General features: G+C 39.2%; 1 protein-coding gene across 3 annotated transcripts; it reads left to right on the forward strand.

Annotated features, from left to right (window-relative positions):
* The first annotated feature begins 792 nt into the window (after positions 1–792).
* Positions 793–22,389, forward strand: LOC132257522 (uncharacterized). 3 transcript variants are annotated; one of them, XM_059754468.1, is made up of 8 exons: positions 793–1,381; positions 3,672–3,881; positions 3,940–4,297; positions 11,879–12,366; positions 13,936–14,043; positions 14,827–14,935; positions 15,537–15,827; positions 21,343–22,389. In XM_059754468.1, the coding sequence occupies exons 3-8, from the start codon at positions 4,075–4,077 to the stop codon at positions 21,450–21,452; spliced, it is 1,329 nt and encodes a 442-aa protein (XP_059610451.1). In that variant the 5' UTR covers positions 793–1,381; positions 3,672–3,881; positions 3,940–4,074; the 3' UTR covers positions 21,453–22,389. The 3 variants fall into 3 exon arrangements, with proteins under 3 accessions (XP_059610451.1, XP_059610449.1, XP_059610452.1); XM_059754466.1 differs by having other exon boundaries at positions 3,672–4,297; XM_059754469.1 differs by lacking the exons at positions 793–1,381; positions 3,672–3,881; positions 3,940–4,297 and adding an exon at positions 6,913–6,959.
* The last annotated feature ends 554 nt before the right edge of the window (positions 22,390–22,943 follow it).

Below are 22,943 nucleotides of genomic sequence, written 5' to 3' on the forward strand. Positions count from 1 at the left end.
CGTTGGATGCTCGTATAAATTTGCGTTATCGCACACAATTCAGATTGTGTGGCGGCAAACACCATTATAAAAGTTGCACCGCCACACGAAATCCATTAAATTCCCGCCAATGTGGTTCTCATGAATATTGAGAATTCATGAGTGGTCACTTTATGTCCTAATATCACCTCCAAAGGTGAATCTTTACTGACTCTCTCTCTCCATGTAGAAACGCAATTGGCTTTTCTCTCACGAGTTCATGTCAATGACAGTGATAAAGGTTTATATGGAAATGGCCAGAGAATGCACAGCACACTGTGTGTGTAGGAGAAAATATATGAAAAGAATTCATTTCGAAAATACAAAAAAGAGAAAGAATTTTGACAATTTAAATTCTATAACTCGCAAACACCGGAGATTCCTTTTAATTTTCCTTATCAGAATGTGAATACATACTCCAGTATGTTCAGTTGATATGTTATTTCGTTTTTCAGTTTCGCAAAATGCTGACCCTCCATTTGTTTTTCCTTCAAATCAACACTCAGCTGCAAAAAGTTCACCTCATGATCCCTAATTCGATTCGAGAACCTGCGAAGTCGTAAAGAATCACGGCAAAATGACTCTCAACATGAGATAGATTCAGATGTGGCCTTTCAATCTTCGCTGGTGTGTTTGGGAACGATGACTGGGGGAGTATTCTGGTGCCCTCCCACGAAACGTTGTGGTGAATTTATGATTTCCCATCGGCATGCGCACTGGATGGCGTAAATGTAGGTGGCAAAACTACCCTGACAACGAAGAGCATCTCAGTGAATGGATCAGTTGGTTGTCGTTTGGCGTGCAAGGGAGTTTCCTCGTCGCAAAAACTAGACTTTCCCGGCTTTGGTTTGCCCAAGCAGTGGCACTTGAGGAGAACTTTTTCACTTATCTCTCGGCAGAAAGTTTGAATCGCTCGCAGAGAGCTTCTGCTCTTGAATGGTGAGTAGCTGAGATCGAGGAGTGAAGACATTGTGTATGTGTGTGATGAATTAGAGTTGAACATTGTTTGAGAGGTGGAGTTGGAAGTTTTGGGTGGAGGCGAAAGTGCTTGGAAGGCGACGAGAAGCTGCCAAAAGGGGCAAAAGATAGATAGGGAGAAAGTGCGAAGCGCAGAGTGTCAAGTGCTGCACAATGTGACTCTGGGATTTGCTAAGATGTGCCCTAGAAATATGGATATTTTGTGTGTTTTTGTGATTAAATCCTCGACGGGGTGAAGCGGTGGTTGGGAAATTGGGGGAAAATGTGAAAAATGAATGAATATGACATAGCAGCTGGAAATCACTTTTCCATCTCACTCACGCAATAACGCGAGTAATCCCGATGATGGAAGGCAGCGAGTGACTTTGAGGCATATTTCTGAAAGGTAACATTCAGTCGTAATTAATTCCACTTTTCCGAACGATATAAAATAAAATCCACCGACCTTATTCACGCTGTAGGAAGATGTAGAAAAACACGTCAGTAGCAGCAATGCTTTGATATTTGTTGCCAACAAATTGAACGTTATATATATCTTCAAAAGTGAAATTTTGCTCCAAGGTATCAAATTTAAGTATTATGAGAGGGACTTTGTGCTGAAAAGTTCATATTTTGCACCCTGGGAGAAGATATTAAGAGCTTTTTCGGGAAAATTTTAATTTATATCCTCTTCTTGGTTTCACTCGTGATGAAGAGTCATCCAGCAGCAAAAGGACGCTATTTTTGTTTGAGAGGAACAAGAATATAGAAGATGCAGCACTGTCTGGAGTGTAAGCACTCATACTGCTCCAGTTTCACTCTCAAGAGGGTAACAAGTAACAATTTGCACGCTGAGCAAACAGTGTAATGAAAGAAGGGAAAAATCTACATTTCCTCTGAGGCATCAAATAAATAATTTAGAATCACAGTAATAAAAATTCTCAGAATAAAAACGCCGTAACTTGAATTTATAAATTTTTAACTTTTATATAATTCAGGTAGGTTTAGAAAATTTACCTAAGTGTTTTCCAAACATGCATAAACACGTGTAAAGGTTTGAATTTCCAATACAAATTGCGATAGAACAGATTTCCTTCGTCAGCTTTTTCTCTATATAACATCTTATTTATCAGCCCTCTCTGCTCTGTAGATGCCAAAGTGCAGGATAACGAAGCTTCTGGGGTGAAATTAAATTTGTGTGTGCTCCATCCATAGAATTTTCAAATTCAATTCGATTCCTTGCAAATTGAATATTTTGTGAGATGGTAAGACGGGCGTTTCGGGAAAATAGGCCAAATCAGATGTCGAATGTGCAACAGAAGTTGATAATTCTTTCTTGTTCTACTACTGTTTGGCCCTTACTCTCTCGTCATGTGCTGCCATTGGATCTCAAAATGATGAAGAACCTTCGCCTGTTTGGGGGGTGGAAAATTCTAAAAAGTTAGCTCTGGTGGGAGAAAGAAAAAAAACATGTAAAGAAATAACTTTCGGAAAAGGAATTTATTTTGCTGTCGAAACTTTTCTTTCTTGTTAATATTGTATTTTGTACAGTATTACATAATTTTTATACATAGAGTGTAATTCTCAATGCGCGTGCAGAATTCATAGAATTATTCAATGAAATTCCCTTTTTGCAAATCATCTCGCAAACAAATAGACATCTCGCGTAGCTTCTTCTTGCTGTCTCTGTGTGAAAGAAGATGGAATGGATAGAATGAAAGTGTGAAGTGAGGAGCGAGAATTCTTGCACAAATTCAATATGCGAATGGATTCTTTAATTTTACATCCACGTTTTTCGAACAATTGTGAGAAAACTTTTCAACATTCCTTAGCAAATTTCTACTATTGGCAAATATCTTCAATATTGACATTCCACCAGAAGAACTCACCTTTATGCAATTTTTTCCCCATCGCGCGACGAGTGAAGTAAAGGCAGAAAAGTCATCGGTGTATGAAGAAATTCCCATATTGACATATTTTACTGTCACTTGGATAGAAATCAATTCAAATTATCATCATCAATTATACTTGTGCTTAAACATTTTGTATTTTTTTTTACTACTCTAGTTGTCGATTAAATTTTCTATTAACCTCCACGAAGCCCTTATTTAGTGTGCTCAATAGTAGGGAAATGCCGTATCCCAACATACATATTTTATTCTTTTCCTCATTCGACAAACACCTCGCATACCTGATAAACCGGGTGATTGATGAGAGTTTATATGCGACAAACACGCATCATCTTTATGAGTGATGTTCCAGCAATTTAATGCGTATGTTGTCAAGTAAAGAAAATGCTTGGGCATGAGTATATATCTCGAATACATCCTTAATGTTCCGCCAGTGGTATTAATAAGGAAGAGGCAAAATAGAATGAGCAGTCACACGTGATGAAAGACCCCATTTTCATCATACATTCACCGCATTTATGCCATTTAATTCCATTCACTTGTGTCTCCACAGCGAAAAGGGAACATTTTTGTAGAAAAGAAAATCTTCTTACTTCCAGACAGCTTATTGGTTTAAGTATCTCTGTATAAAATGGAAAACATAGAACTTTGCATGTAACAAAACGATCAATATGTGCATTTCGTTCAAAATTCCCGCAAGAAAAACTCTCTTTGAACCCATACATTTGAGCCTCATCGTGTATGATTAGCGCATTTACAATTGTTCTCTTTTTTCTCTTTTTGTAGATTATATCATAATTGGATATGGCGACACATAATAGACATATAATAGCACAAATTGGATCGGGAATGAGTCCCATTTTGCCATTCCCTCCATCAGCGACTCCATGTGATGTGTAATTGAAAAATTTATTGAAATAACTCGCGCCGTATTGAAGCACATATTGCGACTCAACACTCTACCCAAATGGATGCGGAACAATTTCAATTTCCATCGTGAGTGCTAAAATAGACAAATTGTGGCGAAAAATTGATGGGGAGTCGGGCTTTTTAGCGAAATAAACATAAATCTACTGGAGAAACAACGCGTCATAGAATATGAAAGCGACTCTGAGCGGGATTTCACGTTGGATTGCAACTGAGTGAGTGATTTCGCAGGTGAATTTGCAGTAAACTGACGTGGTGGAAGATGCAGAGCAATCAAAATGCTTGTGATTGTAATTGTTGGGGACGATGTGGCGGAGAACATTTCTCACCCCCAATCGTCACTGTGAGGATGCGTGGTTCTCTAGTCAACACAATGTCAAGCCAGTCGTCATCCACAGTCATGAAACGATGGCCAAATTGTCATGTGGCAGCAGCAAAGTGGATCAGAATAATTCTACTGAGTCTCCTCTTTCGCTACAGCAATTGTGAGTATGCAATAGAGATTTCCCTGAATGCAAAATTGTCAATACAGTCTGAGCAGTTTCATCAGTAGCTCTTCTTTCATTGCTCTATATAACATCTCTATTACATAATAATAAGAAAATGCTCTGGACGATGTTTTTTTTTTTCATTCATGAAAGAAATTCATGTTTCAGAGTGTTTCACTCTGTCTTTATTTTATTGAATCGTATCCAATATTGCAAATATCCATAATAACGACAGCAATTTTGCAGAAATTAGCCAAACGATTGCATTTCACAATGGATTCAATATTATCCAATAAGAAAAACATCAACGGCGAGGGAGAGGAAAATGGGAAAAATAAGAAATACAGATCGGATTGAAGAAGATCGACTGAAAGCACAATATCAAGAATCGTAACAATTGTTTGAAGTGTTCCCAATAACATCGTCTTATTGAATTCAATTTCTTTAAATTGCATCTGAAACATTAAAGCTTTTATGTTCAAAATCAATCAAAAAAATTATTGATATCGAATACAGACGGAATCATACATGGAAATTATTTTTCTTCGAGATTTTTTACTGAAAACTAAACTACTTTTTCAGACTTTTATGTGATAGTAATTGTAAAATTACGTGGTCTCTTGTCACCGAAAAAGCCTTATCATTCTCATGTTTATACTGGCATAAACTGTCCTAAATTACCAAGTGTAGGCTTGTATTAGATACAGAAACCATTAGGGAGAAGACACTTCATACATATCTACATACGTTTGTTTCTGAAGCTATTCTGTGGCGTCACAGCAGAGACGTTTGTGGCCTGAATTGCAAATTGTTAATTTCGGAGTGTACCATAATTATTTTACGAGCAATCATCTGCAGATGAATAACTTAGGGGTATGGCAATTGTTGACTCACGTGACGAATTGCGTGAAAATTTTATGTCACACCACACAATTTTACATGCAGCGTCTCATGGGGAAATTGCCTAGAATTTATGTGAAGGATTTCCATAAATTTGGGACTAATTTCCAGACTGAACTCTTGCTTGAGACTTTTGGCGATAAGTGAAAAATTTCCCTCATCGCTGCCATGGATTAGCATGATGCTGTGTGGGTGGGGAAATGGGATTCGGCAAAGTTTTGTTGCATGTTTACCCCGAGATGATTCAAACGCTGGGTCGTGGGCGGAAGTTCAAGGAATGTATTAGACTTTGTATTAGACTTTTGGGCAATTTTTTTGCCTTTGACGAAGAGCATTTTATCACCAGTGAACACACGATAAAGTTTTATTGGCGCATTTGCGAACACGTGGCCAGGAATGGGCAAGTCCAGCGGGGTGGCAAAGTCCCAGAATTCGATACTGTAACTATATCTATGGGATGGTTTTGTGGTGATTTCTGCATTAATGAATAGTCAGCTGGACGACTCATTATCACCACCGCAGAATATTGTCATCACCATTATCTAAATGGGTGGCTTTTACGACTCTTCCCCAGTTCATCCCATCCAGCTACCACTCTTGAGTCACGCCAGACTGAACCCAAAAGTGTGAAGTGGTTCACCACAAGCGACACATTCACTTTTTGTGCCCCAACCGCCAACATACTGCACTGTTTGTATCTTTTCGCCGTGCATTCCCCATTTCGGTGTTGCGAAAAGTCACTCTTGTGCCACCAACACACCATCCACACCGGCTATATTCATATAATATGTTGTAATAGGTGAGAATAAAAATATCCATTCTCAACATTTCGTACTTCAAGTCTTTCAGGAGTCCTTCAGGCATTCGACTAAAGGACAGGCTTCTCGAAGCGGGAAAAGAGAGTGTTGTTAAAGTACTTTTGGGTGTACTTTAGGAGAAGAAGATCAAACACGATAGCTAAATGCTCTTGACTAAAATATATCTGGGATTTCAAATTTCAAAATGTTCCCACCCTCGAAAGCAAGTAAAAACAAATTGTCCACATATTTTTTTTAAAGTAATTTTTTTCATGTAAAGTCATTATAGGAAATTTATAGTTAATTTTGTGTTAAATGTGCGTTAATTCACTATCCACGGAGAAAATCTCAGGCTGAATCCTCTGGCAGTATTTAGAGCTTAATTGGATAATCTCGTGGAACGAATTTCATGACAAAAATTGATTTTTAATTACACTCACAAATGGTGCCTTGCGCCGGGAGGAGATTGAAGGTGAGGCTGAAAGTTTGCCTAAATTGCTCCCTGGGAGCTTTTAATTTGGCACACATTTAAGAGGGAGCATTTAGTAAACAAGTTGAGAAAATTTATGCGCGCGATTTCTCCCACAATATTCCTCATGAGATGAGCGAGAGCTCAACCGACTTTAAAGTCAATTTAATTCTCTGCAATGATTCACTTTTAGTTTTGCCGGGGTGTTCGGCTTAATTGTGTGGTTGTCTGTGCCTGGAGAGAGAATGGTTATTATATGAGAAGTCGCAGCTTTGAAATATACCAATGAAAAGTGGGACAGTCTCAAACATACAGAGTGGGAAAATTAGTTTTTGAACGCTGCCAAGAAGAGGAAAAAAGTTCGTGCTGAGAGAAATTTCGCTCCGTTCAACTTCTCATCATTCGACAGTGTGTTCGGGAAGAGTGGCAATTTGTCTTGACTTCGAGAGACAATATCTGCGTGACAAACGACATTGGAGTGGGTATAAAAAAGGTAATCGCTATATGTTGGCAATGTATGAGGCACAAATTTCACATTGACCAAGCACAAACAATCGATATTTATCTTCGCCCGAGCAAATCCCATTCATTCCTTCTTGTCGGACAACCTCAAATCCGAGACGCTGGGCCTTTTCTTGCAAGATGACGATGGACAAAAAACGGCACGTAATGCATTTAACATCCCATTAGCTTTATTTATCAGCACAAACACAAGACGCATGGCTCAGGGGAGAAGTGGGAGTCGTGTGCGAAACCGTGAATCCCACCCGCCGTCATCAAAATGATAAATTGTGGCCATTTCCAGACTAAATCAAATTTTATTTTTTTGCGCGCTCGCCACCCAAAGTCCTTTGGCACACACACAGCCAGTGTCTCCAAAAGCAGTGGAAATTGTGTGGAAAATCGAAATTTCTGCGTTGATGCTGCAACGCACCCGACGATTGGAGGCAATTGACATTAAAGTGCTACGCTATTTTACGCACTTTTTCACTGTCTCAACACTAAATCACCCCCATTGAGTGCAGCCACCCAGAATGAGAGCCCATTTGTAATCTATTTGAACTGCCTTGGCTCAGAGGACAAACACTGAAATTTTTCATCATCAATTCCCAAGAATGTTTCCAAGTGAAATCCAACGAGTGGGTGTGAGGCCCATTTCGAATTCTATTGATTCTCCATGAAAATGCTGCTCAAGGAATCGTCATTTGTATCGGTGGAGCTCGAGATATTTCTTCGGAAGGAATTCATGTTATTGTTATTTGCTGGGAAATGCGATGCCTATAAATATCATTAAATTTAACAGACTTTTCTAGAGAAAAATATATATGTTCTATAGACACATAGATACCTTGGAATCTTCTCTAAATGATTCTATGGATATGGCAAAAAGAATTTATTTTAAAATGAATACCTACAGAGAGCATGAAAATGTTATATTGAATTATGGTCTGCCGCACAGAGTCAAATTCATGTGTTCTGAATTCAAATGGATATATTTTCCGTAAAAATACAGTATTCATCTAAAATGATCTCATATCAATTTCTAACTCATTCACTCTTTATTTATTATTTGTATTCAAGTTCGCACTTTCATTTGCAAGGCATAGGGTTTTATATGAGCAATCTTTGGTGCCACATATAGGGCGGAAGGGCTGGGAGTTTGGGGAGGCGAGATAAGCAAGCAGCATCCCTTATTTGCTCAGATAATGGTTAATATGCGAGCATGTCACAAATACGCCATCGCCCGCATTTCTATTTAATTTCCTCCACAAACATTTTTCTTATTTATTAGTGAATCTTATGTTGGCAAAAACACACACGCGCCTCAAATGACAAGATTGGCTGCTTAGCTTATCCGGAAAGCGAGGGGATGGGCGAGAGTGAACGTGGAAAATGAAGAGATGACGAATTGGGGAAAATATCCAGAAGCACACAATGGGTGGATGGAAAATGTCAACTGTGTGAAGTATCGAGAAAGAAGCCACTTTTCCCTCCCCGCAAGCACTTGAGATTTATACAGCGTTTGTCTATGCGAGCAACTAAAGTACACAGAAGACACATTTCACCAAGTATTTTAGTATTTCACCCACACAGCAGCTCATGAGCAAAATACCATCCACTTTGCATCAGCCACAGCTTCACTGACAATCTCGCGGAAAGTTCGTCCCGACCCGCTTTCAGTTGGGGCGAGATAAAAATCTTATGGCGTCGGGTAGCATTGTTTAAATGGCGGGAATTTCTATATTACACACATTGTCACCCCCCAAACCCGCCGCGTGTCCTCGCCAAAATGTCCCTGAGCTTTTACACCAACTGACATGGGATTTGGCGACGAAGGGTGTGTGTGCGGAAGGAAGGATCTGAGCGGTGGAAAAGCTCCCCATTTCCTCGTGGAAAAACACTCTCACACATGCTGCTGCCTTGCCATCTAACACTTTCCGCGCGGAAAATGACGGAAACTTTGCATATAAATCTAAAGTTCACATATCCAAGATGCAATATTTCCCTTTTATTTGTGGTGTCACGCGACACCACAGAAAGCCTCACCACCCATGTACAAGTGACATCGCACTCCTTTCATTTTGTTGATTCTTCGTCGCGTTTTTTTCCTCACCACCATTGCAGAATTCCTCGTGCCATCATCAGGGAACAACAAGCAACAAAAAAGTGACTACATGGAACGAATATCAATGAAAACAAGAGTGTGTGGCAATGAAGATGCCTGATGGTTGCGAGAGCTTTCGCAAAAACTCGGCGCCTCCATGACAAAAAAGAACTATAGCCACCATGTAAACAAGATATGGTGTAACTGTCCTAATAAATTGCAATTCACACTTGAGATTCAGTTTCGCTAAAATTGTCAAAATTTCTGAAAATGCGACATTCATTTGCTAATACAGCAATTTACACAACTTCCAAGTCATTTCTACGTTTTCATGTGGATGTGAATAACATTCACAGCATGTTCTGGCCGTACCTTAAGTTCCCCTCTCACTTTCTATATATTTACTCCCTGGCAATTTCAATGTGCGGAATGGATATGCTTTGTAATTTACACCCCAAACACTCTGCACAGATCCTCGCTTTCATGTCTCTTTTTTTTCTTGGCAAAGTGGTGTGGAGAAATCGTGAGAAAAAGTGTGAGCTTAGGCAGAGCTGGAAACACGGCAAAAGTTGAAAATGATGAAATGTGATGGTGAGAAAATCGTATGAGACCAATTCTCGTGGAAACTTTTCTCTGCAAATGCCACTTCGTAATGCTGAGATTTCGGTGAATCTATCAATTTATTCAAAAGTGGGTAATTCTCGGCAAAAAGGCACTCTCTCTCTCCCCACAAAATCCAATATAGAAAACTTGCCACAGCCTTTTCCCGAATGTGGCATGTCGCCTCGAAGGCCAGTCGGACACACTGCACGTTTTTGGGATTATTCACACATAACACCATTTGCATATAGAGTGATACCCACCTTTTGGGATACTCACAATTTGTCTAAACTAAACTTTCGCATCGTCATACCCGTAATTGATCCCACACGAGCCTCGTCGTGAGGATCGGAATGGCAAAATAATGGACTTTTGGGCACTGCAGAATGTATGAAGCTGGTTTGGTGGGTGTTGAAAATTCAACAGGAACATAGGCAATGAACAACTGAATTTCGCACCAAATCCCACCCTCTCGACGTGTGTGTATGTGGCATTTAGTTGCTGAAGATGTTTCACAATTGCACACAAGTTCTTATCCAAAAGTGGTCAAGAATTTGTACGAAAGCACCCAGATACTCCTTTCCTATTGATTTTATCTCCATTCTTGATTTATGGTTCTCGTGTGTTCCACAATAGTACTCTACCCTCAATTGGCGATTTCACCAGGCAATATGTATTTCTGTGGGTATTGAGAGCAACTGAATCCACAGCGTCAGCACATGCTCCTCTATTTGCATGTCTCTGATTGCCGATGATACTCCCTTTTCAGCCATTCCTGCAAACATTTGAGAGCTCCTCAATCACCACAGAGTCACCAGAGACATTTTCATGTCCCCTGAGTAAATTTCCCAGCTCACAGCACGTGTCTCACTTCATTGTATGAATGGAAAAATCTCAAATTTCATTCCCAATTCCAACAAACTGCCATATTTCCATATCTTCATACAGCCACAGAGGAAATATGTGAATTCTCATGAAGTAATATTTTTTCAACAATGTCTTGAATTTCACTTTTTCGACGAAAGACATTTTCCATTATTTGGTAAACATTAAATCGTGTATTTGTCTTTTTTTGACTTGACCTGGGGATAGGATAAACCTTTCTTTTTCCCCTCCAAAGCCTCTAATGTTTATGCTGCAAACTTCCGAGGAAAGCCAGCCACCAGGGTAGAAAAATTCCGTTGCCATAGAATCTATTAATTAGTATAAAAATAGAAGCATCCACCGAATAAGCTTCCATGTTCCTGGTTTTATACAAAATTCTATATTTTATTATCCTATTCAATTTTATTGAAGGTGCTTGATCTAAATTAAAATACGAAATATAATCTGCAAACCCTCAATGTCTGTTTTTAGGCAATTCAATTAATTTTCAATTCAGCACGTTTTTCCCCTCATCATTGCGGATGATATTGTCAATTTACACAAAGTGATAATTTAGTGCTTGGCAAAAGTTGCACAGTAAATCAAGTGAGTGGAGATTAAATTTCCTCTTGTAAAGCATAGAGAATTTGTCCCTATTTAGATAGTGTGACGATGCAAATAATTAGTACAGGATGTCATTGGAGTACTTAATTATAAATTTCGAAAATACCGCAGTCAGATGAAGTTCTATGGTGATCCATCAACCAAACCGGCATTCTACATATATTCATAATAGTCCCATTTTGACGAGGGAAATTGATATAGTGATAATGATGCTGAACAATGTGCGAGAAAAGGACTGAATTCTCTAAAACGCCTCATTGTTGCTGCACGAATGATGAACAATGTGATGGACCTTCGTCGCATTGATAAACATTATGTACAATGCGGAATACTTTTACATAATTCATGAATAACTCTCATTATTCTACATACATACGAAATTTGTTTCACAAATGCTCCTCAATATTATCCGTAAAAATAAGGATTTTATCGTGAATTGCTGTAGAGCTTTATCGGTTATTTTCAATATATCGTCTAAATTTTTACACATGAAATACAGCTGAAATGTATCAAGCATAGTCGTATTTTAACAAGGTTTATGCTACAGACCTCTCCTCTTGCTGTGCACACCCATGAAATGCTCAGCGCGACATGTTCGCGAGGGTGTGGGTGAGAAAAGAGCTTTGCGCGGTATAGTTTGCCGTCATGTAATAGTATAAATTTTGGGTGAAGTCGCATGAAAATTCCAGGAAATAAATCTTCGAAAATGTATTTTGCAGGTCTTGCAGCGATTCACGACTTTCCGAAAGGTACAAATGCTGGTGCTGTCACGGATGTGATGCCACAGACGCTATCGGTGGGCCACAACATAACAAATCGCTTCATAAAGAATGTGTCAATCAGCTATAGTTACACGCCGAAGAACAAGACGAACGCCAGAATAGACTTCTCACTGGGACTGACCAATGGGTCAATTTCCGGTGCAAGGATGCAATCGACCGTGGCGAGTGACAGAGGCGCGGGTGGCAGGAGACGAGCGGACAACAGCACGAACGGCAAACAGCAAGAAATTAGTTTAGAAAATATGGATAAACAGGAGAATCAATTGGGAAATAGTGATGACATTCACAGTTCCGGGTCGATTAATGGGAATAGTGAATTGGAAGAAATGTCCTTCGGTACACAGAACTACACCACAGTAACGACACAAATCGGATCAACATCCACAATGTTGACCTGCACTGTGCACAACATCGGTGAAGGAGTGGTAAGTTTTCCAACCTACATGGAGTCTTTGGAAAGTTCCTCCAGGCTATTTTGCTCATGAGTCGTGGCGGGTGTGAGATGAACTTCTGTGACGATTGAAAGCTACACTATTGCGAGTGCGAGTAGGTTTTGGGTGAGGGTTTGAGAAAAACGAATAGATTAAATATAAAGTCTCGAAACAACTTTTGCCGCACCATATCCACAAGGCAAACTCGAAAATCCCTCTCCTTTTGTGCACATTTTATAACCTCGCAGGGTGCTTTTCGCTATTGCACACCACGTACATTCACCCCCTCGCTCACATGAGAGAAGTTGGTCTTTGACTCCACTATTTGTCTTATTTCCCCATTCTGCACCAGCTCTCCACGACCGCCCTAATCGAGACATTTGAATGAATGCAATAAGGTGTGAAGTGAATAGAAATTTAATTCGTTATCCCATCTTAGTAGCGTTGAAGCTTTTATACCCAAACGTTCACACGGCCAGACACATTAAGGGTGCGAAAAGTCTCTAGCTCTGAAGCAGTTTTCTCTTGCACTTTCTCATTAAGTTTTTCACAATGACATTCCCGTGGATTTGAGTGCTTTCTGAGGAGTTTAACACTGTCCAATAAAGGTTGAAAGTGAGTGTTTGCAACACTTTTCAAGCCAATGAAAACCTTCATTTCACAGAAATGTGTACTTTTGACATACGAATCAGCTTATATAAAGTCATCATTTGCTACATTGCAAAGTATAATCCATCAGGAAATGTTGAGAAGCATAATTCATATAGCAAAGCATTTAATGTAATTTATCTTCTTTAAAATGTCTCCAGTAAAATTGCAAAATTGAATTGCAACTTCCATATTGTGACTCAGCAGGTCTTTCATCCACTTAGTTCTCGTCAACTAAAGTAATATTGTTGGCTAAAAGAGTGTATAGAGAAAATCTTTATAAACATAGCATGTGCATGAATATGTTGTATTAAAGTGTTAAAGTGGACTTAACATCTCGGGACGAAGTGTACATCATTTGGAGTAATTTAAAATGTTCTGTCAAGGGCCAAAAGATGTGAAATTAGCATGCAGGACAAAATGCAGAGGACATCAAAGTCGCAGGATTGTCCTTGATGCAGAGATGAGGGTGATGACGAAGAAGGTGGGTGGGAGATGGGTGCCGAGGATACAAAGCGTGATTCTAGCATAATTTTTCATCGTTTCTGACATCTAATTCCAAGTGAGCCATCCACCATGTCGTCGCCAAATCGGGGCGAGTTTTATAATTCCACCAAGAGCTTTTTATTACATCTTTCTTGGCTCTCTTTTTTCTCCTCCCCTCGCTGTGTGTCTCTTCCGAGGAGGGGTTGAAGACAAGTGGTGGGGCCGCCCTGAAGAACGCGAATATTAATGGGATAATTTTTCTCTTTTCGCGCGCAATTCCGCATCGGAGAAGCTTGAGCGAGCCTGGACGGTGCGGAATACATCTAAGTGATCCGTCACATGGAAATGGTGGGGCGTTGCATGTGGGAAGGGTTTGCGGAAATGGGGCCAAAGAGAGATAATACTATAAGGAATGATTTTAATTTCAAGGTGTCTTGGATCCGGCGGAGTAAGGACGATTATCACTTGCTCACAGTGGGCATGACAACTTACTCCAGTGACGAACGCTTCAATGCCATCCACAGAGACGACTCTGACGTAAGTGAATAGCACAGAATTCATTACATTATTTCACCCCAACTCCTACACTACGACCAGATCAAATGGAATGCAAGAAATGTTCAATTTCACGTCGACTTTGCAGGGGCAAAAAAAAAACATTCCCAAGCAAAGTTCCGGCATTCATTAGAGCTATTTTTATTGTTAATATCTCTTGTTAAATATCCCAGGGTTTCTGCTATGAAATGAAATTCCTCTATTTCGGCTTTTTACCCCCATTATTTAGAACTGTATTCAATTTGGGCCAAAAATGGCAATTAAACTGCTATTGCAAATGGGTAATTGCTCAGATTGGAATGCCGATCAAATATATGTATATAGCACAACTCAACCAGATTTTCCACTATATTTTTTACATACAGTTCCATTCGTATGTTGGCAATCAAATAAAATCCGTTGAATAGAATTACATTCTATTTGGGCACAGAGTAGCTGCTGAAAATTGTCAGGGGAACTTTCCCTATATTACTCCGATAAATACACTATATAACCTTGTTTGTAGACGATATACATTTAAATCCATCAGTCTCTGTGTTGGTAAATATTTTTCAATAGTTTGTGAAGCTTCTATTTTTCCCAATTTAAAACTTCGTAAATGTCTTCGTTGTGTGTTAAGAAGACAGAGCACATTAATTACACTCAAGAGACGTGAGAGGCACCGCAAGATACCTCAGAAAACTGTGCCCACAAAGAACAATTTCATGAGACATTGAATCCATACGACATGAGCATCTCACCACGTGTCTAATTGAATTTCCCCAGGAGTGGACTCTGCAAATAAAATTTGTCCAGATGAGAGACTCGGGCGTGTACGAGTGCCAGGTTTCTTCGCATCCCCCATCGTCGATTATGATTCAATTAGATGTTGTGGGTGAGTATTTTATTGTATAAATCTGTGAATCATGTAATTAGTCCTGGAGTTACGATCACTTGCCACAGAATTGTCGTCACTTTATGTATGTGGCATATGTCAATTCCATGTGAGAAGATATATGGATGAAAGTGTGTGGCGGGGCAGGATTATTCCGATGAGCTTTTTCACATGGGCGTCAAGTGAGGGCCCGTGATGAGCTTCTTCTGTCCTTGTCATAAAATGATCCGATAACTTTCCATTGTGCCTGCGTTGAGGAGAGCTTTTATGTTCATACACTGGCAACTGAATAAAGTTATTACGCTTTACGATGAGCTATTAAATTAAAAGAGAAACAAGAATGACAGTCTTTTGGCCCGGCCACGACGACTGGTGCATATTTTCGCAATTTTCCACCTCACTGTTATGGCCAGAACATGAAAAAGTCTCAATAGTGCTTGCGAAATAAATACTTAATGACGGTAATATGTTGCTTTGCTCCTCACTTTCATCCACTTTTGCCACTTACGAGAGTCGACATTTTCCCGAGAGCCACTCTACGGTGGAGAGCTAATTTTTAATGGGACCCACCCTGTCTGGGATGGGAAAATGATCTTTTCAGAGGCGAGAGCCGAGATTACTGGCCCAGCTGAGAAGTACTTGAAGCCCGGCTCGACCTTAAGACTCGCTTGTCGTGTGCAGCAGAGCACTGAGCCTCCATTGTACATTTTCTGGTATCACAACAATAGAATGATTAACTATGACTCGGATCGGGGTGTTAATGTGACTACAGAAGCGGACAATCGGTATTCTGAGTTACTCATTGATCAGACGTCCTACTCACATGCCGGCAACTATTCGTGCGTACCCAACAGTGCCGTCCCAGCCAGCACAGTGGTGCACATATTCAATGGTAAGTGGAATTCTAGCAATGGCAAATGTTTAAAGACAAGCATTTCACTCATAATAGCATGTAAGCAAGCGACACTTTAAGATCTGCATAAGGAAATTTCATCAAGATAAAACTAGAGATGAAAATGCTCCTTTCTGATGTGATATTTATAATCACTGCTTTCGCATTCAAAGAAAATTTAACTGATGATGTTGTGATTGCTAATTTATGGGAATCGATGGGATGTGTGAAGGAATTTCCCAGAATTTCCAGAAAGAGCACCGAAAAGTTCAGTATTTACCATCTAATGAAACTACAAGCATTTGTATTTTCAATGGACCAAAACTGATTCACTTCCTTTTTTCCAATTGATGGGAATCTGAGAGAGTGAAAGAGTGAGAGAGAGAGAGAGTTTTATCCATCATTCCTCGAAGGGAGAATAATTGCTCCTCTGAGCTTTCGATGTGTGGCTGAGTCTTCATTGAAAACCACATCAATCGAACTAACCAATCTTTTTAGGTCCTCTCACTCCCCCAGGATCATGTGTCACCGAAACCTCATGAAATAGATGGTATATCGAATACACGTAATCGATGAAACACGTTTCAATTGCCATTTATTATACCTCCCCCATCCTGTCATCGCTGAACCAGAGGGTTTTCCAGGGAGTGAAATAATTTATTTTCGAACGGGAGATCACCGATGAAAGCTCCCACAAACCCTCATGTGAAATTTACACTATGGTCAGATGACTGTCTGGCTTGATTTTCTATTTGGCACAGTTTTTCCCTCCATTCCTCGGAGACCAGTATAGCAAATTTCCAATTTTCACCCGTACCATGTCAACTTAATACCTTGTTATTTTTTCGGAGCTGATAAACACGAATTAGATTGCCATACACATGCTATCTATGTACTCTTGCATGTGCGATATGTGGAATATTACTCAGTAAATCGTTATGCTGGATTTATATGAATGGTACAAAACTATGTTTTCTCAGCAAATAATACTGTTCATAGCAAAATATTCCGCATTCTAATGCTATTGGACAATTCATTGCTTGAAAGTCTTAATGAAGATTGTGCTATAATGTTAATGGGGAATATAAATTGACAATATTTTTCAAGTGATTACTATAAAAGTCACTTTATTTCACACGAAGACCTTAAATTGATTTCCACCACGCTCCAATGCTTCACACTATACTCCACACGTCACGAAAGACTGCATTTTATGTGATAATTCCCAAGACTTTGAGTTTTTCATGGGGTGTGGGCTAAATTTAAAGTGACACAAGTTCTTCAATTAAAGTGACAAAGCGGAGAAAGTGATCCAGCTGCTGGTGATTTCATGCGTCTTACTATAGATGTACTGGGAGAAAGAGAGTTTATTTTCACGACTTTTGGCTGTACGAATCTTGGAAAAACATCCCTGTCACACTTGGAAGAGTTCTCAGTGAATCTGGGATGAAAGTTGACTTTTAATTTTCATCATTTTCATTCCACTGCGTTATAATAACATACGCTACTTTCGCCATTGACGAGAAGCCCACTGTGATTGCATAGAAGGATTCTGTGAGAAACATTGAGTAGTAAAAAAATCACGTGTTCACTTGGAAAACTTTAATTCGTCCATTAAAGTGTAAGCTCTCTATAGAGATTTTGTGAAACTTTAGTGGCAAAGTTCACTGGAAAATATGCGTGTTTTGGAAATGAGGGGATTGGACGGTCAACGTGGATGGTAGAATGGGTGAGAGTGTTTCTCGTATGCTTTGAATTCTCAAATGAATCTCAAGTATACACAGATGCCCCAAAAAATGTTATTTGACCCAAAAGATGAGAGAAGTTTCATCTCCTCTTATTCGCTCTGTGTTTCATCTGAGCAAATTTTCTCTAGTATTTTAACTATTTCGCTTCTTTGTTCACATGCCTGAACTGGTAAATGCTTTGATAAGTCTCGTTGTCGTGCTTCGATGAAAGAATCTTATACATAAGATTGGTTCACAGAGAGAGTCACATTCGAGATCCTTTAGCATGTTGAAGCACATTCTTTTTGCACAACCTCAGCTTCTCAATTTGCTTGCTTGTGAAGCCATTGTCGTAAAATTACAGCGACAAAGCGTGTGGGTGCGTGAGAGATAAGAATATCTCCAATTTTATATTATACAATAGGTACAGGAAAATTTCCCAGACAGACAATATATACTTTTGCTCATTGTTGAAAAGAGGAAATGATTTGCATTTGGTGGGCTCAATTGCCTCATTATTTGCCAATAGCAAATGAGAATGGTATTCCATTTGCGGATGAAGAGGATAATCAAGCAAATTAATACTATATGCTCCAGTTTGTATTTCAATCAACATGCTCATATATCCCTTTTGCCCAGGATATGTGATGACTTGGCAGAGTGGCACGAAGCTGGAAAAGTAGGTGAAGGGCAAAAGGAATATGAGATCCAATGCTCAATATCAATTCGCACCATTTGATGCTCGGACATTTTGCGAAATGAGTTTAGCATGTCTAATTATCATAAAATATCATGGGGGACACATTAGGAGCAAATGTGCAGACATAATTCGGGAATAAAGGATTCTATGCCGAGTGGGAAGAGAGTTTTCGAACTTCGCAGTGGAGCCGCCTGGTGGGATTCCACGTTATCGCTTCCAATCTGGAAGAAATCCAAGCGATGTTGATTAAACAACATTACGGAACACACTCCCGCCCACTTTTCAAAGCACAGCCACAAACGGAGCTAATCAAGACAGCTCCAGCCCGCCACGAGGCGCCTGAAAGCTCCCTCGCCACCCCTAATGTTGCCGCTCTGGCACATTTTAACACACACGTGCGTGGCGCACACAAAAAATTTAATGTTTCCTCAATCATCAGGGATTTCGCTGGTCCCCCATCGCACCAGAGATGCTTCTTTCACTAAGAGATAACGTGGGATTTCTCTGGCTGAATGTGTTCTCAAGTTACATTAGCACCAAAGATAGAAGCTGAATCTCGAACAGAGTGTAATTATATCCGTTGGTAATGTATTTTCCGCTCTTCTGGAGATTCCTCGCATAGACAAAAGAAATCGTAAAAACTATAACTATAAGAAATTATTGTACTGAAGCGATTTCACGTAATTTTGTGGTATTTTATATCAATTTAAATCGTGTGTAAACAGCTGAAAGAGATTTCCTGAAGACAATTGATTTTTTTCTCAAGAAATCATTGAAATTTAATGAAATTCATGGTTAAACGGAGAAAATATCATATTCAATTGCACACCATTCTTAAATGCAGCGAATGGAGCACATAATATGCGACAAAGCTACAGTGATATGCATGTATTTTGGATGTTTAGAGAACACCAAACAACAACCATAGTTTAGCAAGAATTTCAACAACACTTTTCTAAGTAGATTAAACTTCACGAGATTGGGTTAGTTTAACAACTGTGAGCATTTAGAAGGACCACAATGGAAGTTGAGGTCGATAAACTTTGGGAAACCTTTGCAAACATTAAATCAAGTACTTATTACCAATTTTCAAAATTATTTTATATGCATAAGTTTCTTATTTTTTTCCTTAATGAAAACATACTTTTACAATGCTTTTGTGAAACTGATGATCACTGGAAGAGCGTCAGACTTGGCGTCAGAAGTTCCGAGCTCAAAGCTCAGTCCAAGAAAATTCCCCCACAACAATCCAACTCTGTGTGAGAAACTTTGAGAATTTGCAAACAAAAAGACCAATTTCCATAAATATTTTCCAACCCGATTCCCCATTTTTTCCCTTCGATAGGGACTGACGCTCACGTTGATGGGAAGTCCATGAGGAGTTTCACTTGGCACTTCGTTTGTTTTCATTTATGTGCTGACGCGAGGGTGGGGCTCAGCATCTCCATACTCGGGTGGATTTACCCCACTTCCCAGCCGTGAGCCAATTTTCCTGGAGTGAGCGTGGAAAGGGGAGAAATCGCCTGCAGCTCTCTGATAACTTTTTCTTTCGCTGCTCATTTTCTTGAACTCCACACACACGCGCAGCTCTCATATTTTCTACAATTCTCCCCTGTGCAACTTTGACAGAAAAATATCAAATGCGCACGATAAGTTGGAGGAAAAGTTTCTCTAGGAGCTGAGATTGTGAAATTGCTGAGATGTTCGTATTTATCAGTTTTATGGCATATCGAAGAAAGTTGTATTTATTCTCGCCTGATGGCTATTCAACATTTTTAATTGATTGAGTTTCTTATTCAAGATTCTTTTTTCGGCTAATTTACCATGCAAAAAATGTCATGAATGGAGAGAAAAAAATTGAGACGAAAACCTGAATGTGGAATGGAGCTTTCCCCGAAAATCATTGATATTTTGCACGTTTTCGGGTATATGATGAAGAAAAAATTCCCATTTACACTTATTCAATCCACATGGGAATTCATTCGTCTGAATCGGCAATGACGCCGAGGAATTGGAGAAAATTGAATTGTCGCCTCAGTTGTGTTGAGGGGTTGACTTGAAAGGTCACGCTCCCACGAAGCCACAAAATGAGCTCACCGAGAGGAAATGAAAAAGGTCGATGGGTGAAAAATTATATTTCAACGCACCAAGAACACTGTCTGGTGCTATTTATTTAGAAGAAAAAAAAAACCTCTTCTCTCATTGCTGATTTACATTCAGGCTTCTTAACATCTCTCAACGTCTCCATCGCTCACCACAGTTTGCTCAAGGTCTACTGCGTTTGATATTCCTGTCATGGAGCCTTCTTTATGATGAGAGACTTAACTTCGTGCTGCAGAATTAAATTCGATATGAAAATTGTGATTTCAGCCCACAAATTAAGAAAATTTCCCTTCTTAAGACTACAATCAAATAATCGGTAAACATTGGGAAAAAAAGGTATAAAGCAAAATCTGTTAAAGCCGTTGAGAAAATTGATAAACATGTTGTTTGTGGCGGAAAAAAGTCAAGTGGAAACGTTTGAAAAATTTTCAATGTATATCTCATTTTGCGTGTAATGTTTTAATGAAATTTTAAATTAATTATCTCGGAAACTTGGGCGTGTCATTAATTGGATTCCAATTTATGTACATTAAATTAAATATTACTGACATACAGCTTAAATTCCAGCCTCGTTAATAAAATGAAATACATTCTAGCTGGATCTCGCTTCATTTGATGCTGCTCTGGGAATTTTATTCCCGTGTCAGAGATTCCAGGGGCGCGGGATGGGATTTTGGGTGGCACTAAAGAGGCAAAGTATTTAATGGAAAATTTTCTCCATAACATAGTAACCCTCTACAGAGCCTCTGTGTTTCTCTCTGCACAGCATTCTCACCCAGCAATTGAATATACAAATTAATAGAAAGCACATGATGATATAGGAAATACCATAATCCCAACGATTTGTTGTTGTGCACAAAATGTGGAGAGTCTTTTTAATTATAATTTCATTTTCCACATCCTTGGGCAAAATTCATCATGCGACGATTAGGGAGGAAGTGCCTGTGAAATCGTATTTTGTCGTTTTAATTTCCTTCTGTTGCAGGTGAAAATCCGGCCGCCATACATCATGTTGGTCATGGTTATCCAGTTCTATCTTCAGCCCCGACGCGACTTGTCATACTCACCGTTGTCATATTAATTCTCATTTCGTAAAAAGGCGAGAGAGAGAGAGAGAGCGAGAGAGGCGACGGATAAGGAAAATGTGCCCTCCACTGTGACCCACAGCAATTTTTCTCTCAACATCCGGCAACTGGACACATTGTTGCAGCATTAATTAAGAGACATGCCCGGTCAGGCATTGAGATATCGCTGAGATTCTTCAACTTTTTCCCCGTCTTGAATCTCCGTCTCGGACAGTGACAAGTGAGTGAACAATTTAAGATTATACAAAGTGAAAAGAATAGTTGGTAATGTTTGTACCTCGGAGAATGTGTATAGCATGTAAGACAGTGAAATTGATAGGGCAGCGTTAAGAGTTATCAGCAGTGAATTTTACTATGTATTCCGTAGTAATGAACGTCAAAGGAATAAAGCACAAAATAATAGACAGAATAATGCTTCATTCCAGCACTGAAATATTTTCTAATGTCTAGAGAAAGTATCAAATGTCTTCTGTATCAGTTGAATGATTTTAGCTAAAGATGTAAAAGAAATAATAGATGTTTCAACATTCTTATTCATTGAGTCGTGATGACGACATTTGTATTACAAAGAATCGCTGAAATCTACAGTTTTTCCCTTAATTATATACACTTAAGGCTTTTAAAATAGTTTAGACATTTTTTAGTTATCTGTTAGTGCTGGAATAAGAATTTCAATTGAGCCATAAATAAAATGATATTCAAATTTTGTATGAAAAAAATAGAAAAAACTATCAGAAATTATCCTGTTCCATAATACATATACAATATTATTTCTAAAAAAACATAGGAGAAAATAAATTGAATGTACAAGATAAAGATCAAGTCCGTGTAAATATAAATGTATGAGCGTGTTAATAAAAAATGCATAAAACTATAATTTCACGTTAGAGACCAAATACTGTACATACTCAAAATCATTGAAATCAAATAAACTTTATTAATATTAATGCGAAAGGGTGTTTGTCGGAGCGTCTGGGATTTCCACTGTAGAAGCAATATTCGAGATTATCTGTTAAATTTGCATGTGTTACCCGCTATAAAAGATGCATGGCGGATAGTGAGGAAGTGTCCCGGAGATAAAAAATGACGACTGCCTGGGGAGCTTCGCAAGAGGTGGCTGTATAATATTCATTATACATTATTTGCCACTTATTGGATGATAAGAAACACAGGGAGACCCAATAAAACCCCTCAATATGTTCAATGTCACGTCGGAAAGCATCAAGTCATTGTGCACCCCAAGGAGCTCTTCTTTGACGCCTTCGCCAATATTGCGCAGCTCAATCGTCCCCTTTTGATGAATATTACGCGATCATTAATAATGTGAATGGTTTTGGATATTCGCTCGTCACACTCGCACGTATGCCGAAAGCACAATCTATCAATCATCCCCATCGCTCTGACCAGCGCGGCTCCCCTTCCATGTGGGAATGTTCGTTCTTGTAATGATGATGATCGGGGCATTTATAAGACACCGCATCATCTCAATTTCAGCTCTCGA

The sequence above is a fragment of the Phlebotomus argentipes genome, unplaced genomic scaffold (assembly GCF_947086385.1).
Source record: "Phlebotomus argentipes unplaced genomic scaffold, Phlebotomus argentipes genome assembly scaffold_4, whole genome shotgun sequence".
Taxonomy (NCBI): Eukaryota; Metazoa; Arthropoda; class Insecta; order Diptera; family Psychodidae; genus Phlebotomus; species Phlebotomus argentipes.

Coding starts and splice junctions, on each gene's coding strand:
- LOC132257522 (XM_059754466.1), top strand. CDS start 4,075: ATGCAGAGCAATCAAAATGCTTGTGATTGTAATTGTTGGGGACGATGT. Junction 12,367..13,935: donor ACAACATCGGTGAAGGAGTG/GTAAGTTTTCCA, acceptor TTTAATTTCAAG/GTGTCTTGGATCCGGCGGAG. Junction 14,936..15,536: donor GATTCAATTAGATGTTGTGG/GTGAGTATTTTA, acceptor TGATCTTTTCAG/AGGCGAGAGCCGAGATTACT.